Source organism: Manis pentadactyla, chromosome 7 (assembly GCF_030020395.1).
Source record: "Manis pentadactyla isolate mManPen7 chromosome 7, mManPen7.hap1, whole genome shotgun sequence".
Classification (NCBI taxonomy): domain Eukaryota; kingdom Metazoa; phylum Chordata; class Mammalia; order Pholidota; family Manidae; genus Manis; species Manis pentadactyla.
The window spans coordinates 70,545,158-70,557,263 of NC_080025.1; the positions used below are offsets into that span (position 1 = coordinate 70,545,158).

The 12,106-nt window shown below is 37.2% G+C and overlaps 1 protein-coding gene across 2 annotated transcripts in view; it reads right to left on the reverse strand.

The window, feature by feature from the left end:
• The window catches only part of ELAPOR2 (endosome-lysosome associated apoptosis and autophagy regulator family member 2), a 193,349-nt gene that overhangs the window by 73,506 nt on the left and 107,737 nt on the right, over positions 1-12,106 (reverse strand). For both annotated transcript variants that reach the window (XM_057504468.1, XM_036911855.2), the window contains exons 4-7: positions 6,308-6,455; positions 3,373-3,459; positions 1,501-1,606; positions 371-523 (exon numbers count right to left, since the gene is read on the reverse strand). In XM_057504468.1, the coding sequence (XP_057360451.1) occupies positions 371-523; positions 1,501-1,606; positions 3,373-3,459; positions 6,308-6,455 (494 nt within the window). The remainder of the gene's footprint in view (positions 1-370; positions 524-1,500; positions 1,607-3,372; positions 3,460-6,307; positions 6,456-12,106) is intronic.

Sequence of the window (12,106 nt, forward strand, 5' to 3'; positions counted from 1 at the left end):
CACAAAGACAGTTCTATTATCACTGAACATTGTAAATATGGAACAAATTAAAAGTTTCTAAGAATATCTCTATGCCAACAAATCATTGAAATGTAGAATATGAATTTGTTTTTAGATTAGTATAAACATATCCAAAGAAATTACCTGTGGGTGTGGAATAGAAACAATCACAGACAAAGGGGGAAAGTCCTGCAGAAAGCAGTGTCAGCAAGTCATATTATGTCCATTCAGTATCAATTCACTTTGGTTTCTGCCCACTGTTACCCTCAAATTTTACATGTGACTTCTGCCTTGTTACTATGCACTCTTGACAAACATAAATTCAGAAAAATAAGAACAAAGAGCATAAATTGGCAAAGACCAATCCTACCTGAAAATTGGGAGTTGTCATCACAGTTTATGCATTCTTTGGCTCCTTTCTCAGAATAGGTGTTTCTGGGACAAATTTGACAGTTGAACGAACCTGGCTTGTTGCTGAAGGTGCCCGGCTTGCATGGAAAGCATTCTGATGTATATGCCACCCCTGTGTGGTAAGGAAAACAGAGCATGGGAGGGGGAGGCCAATAGAAGCAAGCAAATCTACTCTTCTTGCTGCTTCTACCAGAAGTGAAAGAGAAGATACAAAATTAAGCTCGGCCTAAATCCTTTATCCCATTAATTTAACACCTAGGGAGTATTTACTGTATGTAAGAAACTGGGAAAGATACTACATTAAAATATAGTAAGTAGAGCAAAGACTTAAACAAGAGAGTGAGATCTGATACAGGTATAGTAAATGTATAAACTGAGTTTATTTATTCTTATGATCTTTGTGGCTACCTGCTCCCTTTTTCTCCACTGATCAAGTCCCAGGCAAGAACTAAAAGACGCCTAGGAATGGCCCGACTTCACTTCTGGTGTGTAATTCCAGCCTTTGCCAGCAGATGTCCCTCTGACTAATGAGTCAGCATCACAGGAGCAAATACACATAGAACATATTAAAATATAAGCCATTAATAGAGAATCACTGCTTTAATTAAAAGTAGCCCTCACTGAGAATGAACCATGCCAAGGCTTACTGGCTGCTCTCCTGGACCAGAATAGGCCAAGCTGGCTCAGAGAGACATGAAGTTTGGCAGACAGGTGTTATTTTTATGGATATAGCTGTGGCTTGAGTAAGCTCAATGCTTGGAGTAACAGACATTTCTCATCAATGTAGGCTCTTGTTAACATGAGTGAAAAATTGGCTCTTATTAACAAAAATTCTTTAATTTTATTTGGAGACAACTAAAACTGTCATCATGTTTACTTCTTCACAAAAATTAAGTAATTCATTTTAAAGGGTGCAACAAAACAAACAATTTGCTAGAAATAAAACCAGGACCTCTAGACCTGTATAATGCCCAACATATTAATTCCTGTTGCATAAACCATTGAGTCTGCCATGCCAACAACTTAATCAAACTTTAAATAAGTATAAAAGGTGATATGTGACTACTAAAATAGACTGCTGTATAGTACCTTCAATTGTGATATTTTTTACCAACACTGGCTTGACCGCCTTAGAACCCATAAGGATGCCTGTAGTTCTCCAGTATAGAATGTTTGTGCCTGATTTCAACATTACCTGTAAAGAGAAACACAAGACACCGACCTCAGATAAACCATGCTACTTCAACCATTCCTAAAAGCTAATCCTTCAAACACCATTAATTTGAACCTGTTAATTCAGACCCAAGCTCTCCTGTAGTCACATTTTCTAAAAAATATAGTTGCCAACCCAAAAAATATAGTAATAGATAAGAAAAATAAAATTCTTTAAGTCTGAGCCAAAAAGATAAAATGGTTTCCAAACCATTTGCATGAAGTCTTGGGTTATATTTAAAAGGGACTCCTTTCTGAGAGTGAAAGGCACTCAGTCCAATTATATATTAATTGGCTACCACTATTCGTAAGTAGATCTTTGGGCACTGAAAACAAAAAGGCAACAGAATTAGTTTGTGTCCTTTTAAAATTACTTGACAAATATTACTGTAACATCAACAGGAGAATAATATGACTGAGCTCCATAAGTCTAGAATTTAAATGGTACTGCATCTAATGTGTGCTTCCTTTGTCACTGGTATTTGATATTTATAAATCAAACTACTTTCCTTTTATAGTGCATGTGAATTCAGTCAAACAAACTAATTTTAAGGGTTCCTTGCTTTCTCATTTGCCACCCTTATTGTATGTAGTCCCTGGCTGGCCAAATGCAAGCTATATAAACATTAAAACATATCCAACTACTTCATCTTGCCAGAGATTCAGAAAAATAGTGCATTAAGTGCTTCCCCCTTGTATTAAGTCTTTATAAGTGAGGAAAGGATATTTTTCACTGAGGGTTACTTGCATCTTCAAAGCCCAACTGAATACATGCTTAGGTGAATGGATCTTAAGCAGTACTAATATCACTTCCAGGCATACAGATCAAAAAAGTACTCTGAAAGGGTACATTGTGTTAATTACTCAAAGACAAGACACCTACTACCACACAAAAAGGAAGGATGGATGGTTGCTTACTGAAACAGCACAATCTACATTGCAGGCACCGCGCTAGGCCCTTCCCATGTAACATCTCATTAACCCGGCATGATTGCTCCCACTTTTCACATGAAAAATCAGACTCAAAGAGATCAAGCCTATTGCCTAAAGAAGCACAACTACTACAAGCCAGGGTTAGGTTTTAAATCCATGTCTCACTGCATAGGGACAGTGCCTTAAATGGAAACAGATCCACAGATTTACCTGATAATTGCCTTCAAGCATTAGAGCTGTCCTGTGGAAAAGTAGGTGGTTCCTTTACTTCATGCAACCAGAGAGGGCAGACCTCTGAACCATGGGTAGCAAATAGATAGGAAGCTGGTACAGACATCAAACTTGGCTGAATTTTATGATGGAATCAGTACAGAGACCAAAAAGACAAGCTGGAAAATCACTTGTTGGAAGAGTACAGAACAAGTGGATGAAAGGAACTCAAGGATCCTTCCAATGCCAAGAACCACTGACTCTCTCCCACGTGACAGGTAAATCTGTAAACTTACTTACTTGGAGGTTTTGTGTATTACTTTTGAATAGTCCTGTTTCTTTTTAATGCCCCTTTGAAAATGAGGAAAGCTGTAACATGATGGGAAAGAGAAGGGAAAGGAACAGAAGGAGAAAGAGAAATGTAGGGAAAAAATACCTAGAATGAACCTGCATTCATGAAATGCAGCAGCAGTTTCTGCTTAACTAGAAATTGCATAAGTTAACAAACGATTTGATTTTCTTAAAATAAACTTTTAAAAAAAGATTGGGAAAAAGAAGGAGAAGAATTATGTGGGTGGGGGAGGAACAGAACAAAGAGAGCCTTACAGAATGCGAACCCCATTCTCCATTGTCTGTGAGTTTCACCCACTTGTCTGCGGTGGTGTCCATCTCCTGGCACTGATCATTTTGAATCTGTGGATTAAAGACAAAGATCCCAGTAAAGATTCTTAAATAATGGCTTTAATTAGTTCATTACTCAGAATAAGACAGGCAGCAAAAGCTTCTTTCAATACATACTACACAATGGCCATGAGTAATTCTCAACAAGGAAGTACATGCAGGGTTTTGTAGCCCAAGAAACAATTGCATAGGAGTGGTTCTAAATAAACCATCTTCATTATTGTAACAAAAAGGCAAGTAGGGAGGGGGTAGGAGGAGAAGGAAGGAGAAGGAGGAAGGAGGGAGGGGGAAGGAGGGAAGAGGAGTAGGAGAGAAGGGGAGACAACACTTAACACTGAAAATGCACATAAAGGAGAAAAGTCATTGCAAAAATCAGACCAATTTACCAAAATGTTTTGAAAGCCTGTTCACCATGTAGGCCTACTAGCATAAAAATAAAGTTTGTTTTTACAATATTTGGGGCAGCAAAATTTTTAATTAATAAATAAATGAAATTTGCTTTATTTTCAATTCCCCAGAACTTAATCCAAAAGTATAGGTAAGTGGCTACAGCCAAAGTCAAAGTTCTGAAATTTTGTGAGTAAATGTTAATCATATGCCATGCCAGTTCAAATATCTTCAGCACCAAATACTTCGTGCTTTTCAGGCAATTCTTCCAAAACACCTACAGGTTGGAACACTACATTTCCAGACTATGAAGAATTCATAGACATCCAAAGGTTAGGCGATCTTTCATATTGCACAGCAGTCAGCAAATGAATAGGGTTAAAATAAGAGTTCATCCCTACACTTCTGCCAACATAGCTACTCGTTTCTTCTCTTAATCTGTGCCGCTTCATTCAGCCTCATGACCAGTTTACAAACAACATTAAAATGTTCTCCTTAAGAGACATTTCCTAAAGACTAACTCAAAAATAGATCCTTTTAATATCCGAACACCAGAGAATATTAGTTACCAAGGATATTTGCTTTCATTGAATTATAGTGTCAGATCTATACTATAAAGCATATTTTAATGCAAACATTGGGCCATTTTTAAACAGATATGGACCCTGAATATACCTTTAGTAGTCAAGGTTTGAATAAGCTGAAAGGTTTTTCCCAACTGATCAGACTTCATATGTTATTGTGGCATTCTGGAGACATGAGTTCTGTGATTCATTCTGAAGTAATTAATAAAGGTATAACCTTTACTTATTTTATATATATGTTATTACTTATTATATATTACAATTATTATTATATAACCTGTTATTGTTATGTAACCTGTAACTTATTCTCTCTGGGATCCAGGTTCATCATTTTTTTAAAAAGGGAGTTGGGGGTGGAAAGCTGAATGAAAATTTCCACATAGTTCTAAAATTACATACTTAATTGTTTTAAATTATTTAATGTCCACAGGTACAATTGCATCTTTCAGTCTTCAAACATACCCTTTCCATTAACACTGGTGTGATGACCATGCAGTACTACCCTCTGAGTCAATAAACTGCAGCCTATGAAGCTGAATCATCAATGAAAGAAGGAACATGAGCCTGCCACCCCTTTTCAGTCTATAACCAGAAGAGCACAGGCATCACTGAAAGGAAGTAATGAAACTTCCTGCCTTAAGAGCACCTTTATCAACAACTCTCAGAAGAACTTACTGGACAGCATAAAACTAATGCTTATTCTAACAGCTGTATAGTTACCTTGCTTCTTAACTTTATTTAGTTGCAGTAACATTGCAAATATATCCCGTAGTATAGGAAATCATTCACTCTGAGAAGTGTTTTGCAAACAAAAGGTAGCTTAAAAAGCAAATCTTTTGAATGTTGCTTAAACTCATCAAAGGATATAAGAGCTAGGAGGCACCTTAAAAGGTCTTGTCATGCAAGCCACTTTACAAAAGGGAATGCTGAGAGCTGGAAAGTTAGTTTCATTGCTCAATAACACACAACTAGCAACTGTAGGGCTGAAACCTGAGCCAGAATCTCATGGCTTCATATCTAAGGCTCAGACTTTTATGAAAAATATCTCTTCCTACCAAACTCTTGATTTAGAAATGTCCGTTCTCAAGAGCAATATAAATTTGTTTTAGAATTATTAGTACATTTGTTCCTGAAATCTGGACCACAGAAACATTTTATAAGATATTTTCCCAGTTCCTTTCACAACACATACCTCTTTGGTATAAGAAGTCCATCAGAAAATATTTCCTCAAGCATTTGAGTCGCTGCCACAACAAATACTTGCTAGATTAGATAGAGTTTATATAAAATAGGTAAATAATTTTCATAATAGCCTATTCAGTTAACCTATTATTTTATCCTATATCTGTAATTTATTTCATCTCTTACCAGGGACATCAACTATCTCATCCATTGATTGCTATAGATTGTTCAAAACAAGAATCAGAAACAAACAGCCACTTCTACCTCTGAAATATTGCCCATGAATACAATTAAATAATTTAAATATTTGATATTTCAGAGAAGAAAAACTCTTAAATTAAAACCAAAATTGGTGAAAATATATTTTTAACAAAATATCATTTATAACTATAGAAAAACAATTAAAATGAATCTTGGGGAACATAATTGTCATGTACAAAGCCTAAACCAAATGGTCACTAAATAATCATATTCAGAAGTCAGACAAGCCCAGTGGTACCCTAAAGGTAAGATCTTAGAGGTAAAGAAACCATATTAACCAGGAAATGTTATAGAAAAAATTTGTATTTTTTTTTAATACCAAAAGGTTCAGTTAACAGTAAAAACTGAGGAGGCATACAGTGGAATGGAATGGGGAACAACTGATCATGAGAAATTTTATAAGAAAGTCCCTTAAAATGTAAATTATAGAATATAAAAGGCCTTACAAAGAACTCAAAGAAGATGTTGTTGTCGACATACTGGTACTCAAAGAAGACATAACCCGACTTCTTAAGGTGCACAGCATAGATCAAAGACACTGTGCAGTCATCACGATTTGACTCTATGTAATTTCCCCGAGGGACCCAAGAAGAGCTGTGGAAACAAACCCAAGAGACATTTTATATGAGCATTCAGAAATCTCTCCTGTTCATAAGTTATATAACTCAGATTCAAAAGTACTTCCATCAGCAAAGGATAGCAGAGAAGTTTAAAGCTTTTCTAGAACTCAATAGCCAACACCATTACTGGGAAAAGGTTCATTTCTTATGGGGACATGATTTCCTAAATCTTGGTAAGCTTATGTAATCAATTTGCTACGAAGCTGCTATTTTTCACATAAAAATTTGATCACTAAGTTAGTGATTAGTAGACAACCACTACTAATTCCAGCAGTCTTACATGATTCTCTCGAACAATGTCTAAAGTTTTAATTATAAACACATGCATCTGGCAGGGGGATGATGAGGTTCCTTGATATAAGAGAATAAATATTCCTAGAAAAAGCCATCAAAGTGAACCTAAATAAAATATAGATCACACTTCATAGCATATAGTACAAGTAAAAGTTTGATTCTAATTTCTATCTAAAAACAAAATGAAAAATTGAGAAAACACACTGGTGAACAAAATTTTGGTTATAAATCTAACCATACACTAATTCTTAGATTAACCAATAATGAGTTACATGTGAGGTATTCAGTAAAAAAATTCTAACCAAATTGTATGATAGCACAACTTAAAATCCTTCTCTTCAGAGTCAACTTTTTATCTGGATAATAAGAGTAAGATTTTGATAAATTCTTTTTTTTTCTCACAGAAAAAGAACCTGAGTGAAAGAATGAGAGTTCCACATCATAACTTCACTAGTTGGGGTACTGGATTTGCCTTTTCTCTTTAATAATATATTAACAAAACAAAATACATGAGCCATTTTCAGGCAGTGCAGGACTGAGATTCATGACAGGAGGAAAATGCATGAGGTAAAAGCCCTAACTGGCCTTCACTTCATTTTTCGGGATACTTGCCAGACCTCAGAACTGGAAGAGAGCACCCAAGCATAGCACATTGGTCTCACTTGGCTAAGGAACAGAGATGAGTACTGGGCCAGCTGGAACACAGAATTTACAAGCCTGAGAAACAGAGAAAACAGTGGCCCTAGAAGTCCATATGGAGTTTCTCTGTAGGTACCAGGCTTGAGGTTGAAGTGTATAGGCCTAGCAGAGCACAGGCATTGCAAAGTTGAGACATAATCACAGAGATAACTTTAATAGGAGTCCTGGAACTCCTGCTAGCCAGAAAGGAGAAAACTTGATAACAATCCTGGAAATTCATCTGAGATTCTGGAATTGCCAAACCTTAGGAAAAATGGACATCTCCTAGAGCAGGTAACAGCAAGCTTTTTCACAAAGGGCCAGAGAGTACATATTTCTGGCTTTGGAACAATATGGTCTCTCCACCACTGTAGCTAAAAAGGAGCCACGACAATGTTTAAATAAATGAGTACAGCTATCTTCCAATATAACTTTATTTACAAAAACAGGAGGAGACACTCTTGGGGGGATTAAAGATGGTGGCATGAGAGGTGAGACAGAAACTTCCTCCCAAAACCATATATAATATGAAAATATACCAAATATATCTAATCCTGAAAGAGCAACAAGAAAGAAGGCTGTGGCAGACTGCCTACACCTGGGGAAAACAGCAGACGTTAACGAAAAGAGTAAAGTACCAAAGCCATGATCTGGAGGGACCCAAGCCCTTCACTCTTCCCAGCTTACCAGAAGGAGGAAGAGAAATGGAGCAGGGAGGTGGTGGAGGTCTAGGCCTGCTGAACACCCAGCATGGAGATCTGCTGTGGGAGCACAAACCTACATTACATGGTTCTTTGGAGATAAGTGGGGTTGGAAAGCTAAAACAGGGGGAATACTTGGAGAGACTGAGATTCCAGCCACTTGTGGAAAACACATATCCACAACTGGCCGCTTTGGGACAAAAGAAAGGCAAGCAGTCTGAGAGACTTTCTGACAAGGAAAGAGCTGCGAAAGGGGAAAGGATTGCACAGACCTTGCTGCTCAAGAGAAAGGACAGGTGGACAAAATTGTGCAGGTGCCCTCTGCCTAACAGGTTGAGAACTTTCAGGAGCTTCAGGTGCTCCATCCCCCTGGCTGGCTATGCAGCTACAAGCTTCCTACCATAATACCCAGCCTGATGCACCTTCCTCATGGCTAGAACCAGCTTACACACTGGCTGCCCCTGCCATTGCGCTAGGCCAGCCAGAGGGCAGCTCAGCCTATGGCATCTACAAATGCAAAGCATAGAGGCTTCTCCCTGTGCTCTGGCAGGGGAAACAGGCATTGCAGCCAGGAAACAGGAAAGAACTCTTTCCTCCCCACAGCCACCAGCGACATTTGCATACAACTCACACCATCGCTTCAGGGGCTGAGCAGCTCCAGGGAGTAAAGCTTCTGGGCACTAGAGGGTGCCACCTACAAATATGAAACATCAAAGGAACCTGGTTCAAACCAAAATCCCACAACACCAGAAAGAGGGCCAGGTGAAAATGAACTCATCAATCTTCCTGGAAGAGATTTCAAAACAAAATCATAAAAATGCTCATGGAGGTACAGAAAAATATTCATGAACTCAGGGAATAATTCAGGAGGGAGATTCAATCATTAAGAAATACTGTATCTGAAGTGAAACATACAATGGAGGGATTTAAAAGCAGATTACATGAAATAGAGGACATGGTAAATGGAATAGAAATTAGAGAAGATGAATAAAAAGAAGCTGAGGCACAGAGAGAAAAAAGGATCTCTAGGAATAAAAGAATATTGAGAGAACTTGTGAATAATCCAAATGGGACAATATTCACATTATAAGGGTGCCAGAAGAAGACACAGAGAAAAGGGATAGAAAGTGTCTTTGAGGAGGTAATCACTGAAAACTTACCCAATCTGGGGGAGGAGATAGTCTCCCAGGCCATGGAGGTGCAAAGATCTTCCAACACAAGGGACCCAAGGAAGACAACACCAAGACATACAATACTTAAAATGGCAAAGCTCAAGGATAAGGATGGAATATTAAAAGCAGCCAGAGAGAGAAAAAAGATCATATACAAAAGAAAACCCATCAGATTATCAACAGACTTCTCAACAAAAACCTTACAGGCCAGAAGGGAGTTGCATGATATATTTAATGCAATGAAGCAGAAGGGCAGCAAACTAAGAATACTCTACAAGGAAAGATTATCATTTAAATTTGAAGGAGGGATTAAACAATTTCCAGATAAGCAAAAGCTGACAGAACTTACCTCCAACAAACTGTCTCTGCAGTGTATTTTGGAGGCAACTGCTATAGATGGAAATGTTCCTAAGGCTAAATAGCTGTCAGCAGAGGTAATAAAACCACAGTAAAGAAAGTAGAACAATTAATTACTAAGCAAATGCAAAATCAAATCAACTTCCCCAAAGTCAGTCAAGGAATACACAAAGAATACAGAATATGATACTTAATATATAAAGAATGGAAGAGGAAGAAAAAGGAGGAAAAAAAGAACTTTTTGATTGTGTTTGTAATAGCATATTAAGTGAGTTAAGTTAGACTCTTAGACAGTAAGGAAGTTACCCTTGAACCTTTGGTAACCATGAATCTAAAGCCTGCAATGGCAATACGTACATACCTATCGATAATCACCCTAAATGTAAATGGTCTGAATGCACCAATCAAAAGACATAGAGTCACTGAATGGATAAAAAAAACAAGATCCGTCTATATGCTGCCTATAAGAGACTCACTTCAAAACCAAAAACATACACAGACTAAAATTGAAGGGATGGAAAAAGATATTTCATGCAACTAATAGGAAGAAAAAAAGCAGGAGTTACAGTACTTGTATCAGACAAACTAGACTTCAAAACAAAAAAAGTCATAAGAGACAAAGAAGGACATTACATAATGATAAAGGGGTCCGTCTAACAAGAGGATATCACTGTTATAAATATCTATGTGCCCAACACAGGAGCACCTACATATGTGAAACAAATACTAACATAATTAAAAGGGGAAATAGAATGCAATGCATTCATTTTAGGAGACTTCAACACACCACTCACTCCAAAGGACAGATCAACCATACAGAAAATAAGTAAGGACACACAGGCACTGAACAACACATTGGAACAGATGGACCTAACAGGCATCTACAGAACACTCCACACAAAAACAGCAGATACACATTCTTCTCAAAGTGCACATGGAACATTTTCAAGAATAGATGATATACTAGGCCACAAAAAGAGCCTCAGTAAATACAAAAATATTGAAATTGTACAAACCAGCTTCTCAGATCACAAAGGTATGAAACTAGAAATAAGCTATGCAAAGAAAACAAAAAATACCACACACGTGGAGGCTTAACAGCATGCTCCTAAATAATCAATGGCTCAATGACCAAATAAAAACAGAGATCAAGCAATATAAGGAAACAAATTACAAAAATAACACAACACCACAAAATCTGTGGGATGCAGCAAAGGCCATGCTAAAAGGGAAGTATACTGCAATACAGGCCTACCTCAGGAAAGAAGAACAATCCTATATGAACAGTCTAAACTCACAATTAATGAAACTAGTAAAAGAAGAACAAATGAAGCCAAAAGTCAGTAGGAGGTTCTACACACATAAACAGAATCAGAAATGAGAAAGGAAAAATCACTACAGACACCACAGAAATACAAAGAATTATTTAAAAATACTATGAAAATTTTTATGCTAACAAACGGGATAACCTAGAACAAATGGACAACTTTCTAGAAAAATCCAACCTTCCAAGACTGTCCCAGGAAGAAACAGAAAATCTGAACAGACCCATAACCAGCAACGAAATTGAATCAGTAATCAAAAACCTACCTAAGAACAAACCGCCAGACCAGATAGCTACACCACTAAATTTTATCAAACATTTAGTGAAGACCTAATACTCGTCCTCCTTTAAATTTTCCAAAAAGCAGGAGAGAAGGGAATACTTCCAAACTCATTCTTTGAGACCAGCATCACTCTAATACCAAAACCAGACAAGAAGATATCAGTAAATGGAAATACATCCCATGCTCATGGATAGGAAGAATTAATATTTCAAAATAGCCATCTTCCTAAAGCAATCTATAGATTCAATTCAACCCCTATCAAAATACCAACAGCATTCTTCAACGAACTACAGGAAGTAGTTCTAAAATTCATATGGAACCACAAAAGACCTTGAATAGCCAAAGCAATCCTGAAAAGGAAGAATAAAGCTGGGGGGTATATTACAATCCCCAATTTCAAGCTTTACTACAAAGCCACAGTAATCAAGAAAATTTGATACTGGCACAAGAATGGACCCATAGACCAATGGAACAGACTAGAGAGCCCAGATGTAAACCCAAGCATATATGGTCAATTAATATATGATAAAGGAGCCATGGATATTCAATGGGGAAATGACAGCCTCTTCAACAATTGGTGTTGGCAAAACTGGATAGCTACATCAAAGAGAATGAAACTGGATTATTGTCTAACGCCGTACACAAAAGTAAACTTGAAATGGATCAAAGACCTGAATGTAAGTCATGAAACCATAAAACTCTTAGAAGAAAACATAGGCAAAAATCTCTTGAATATAAACATGAGCGACTTTTTCCTGTATGCATCTCCTTGGGCTAGGGAAACAAAAGCAAAAATGAACAAATGGGACTACATCA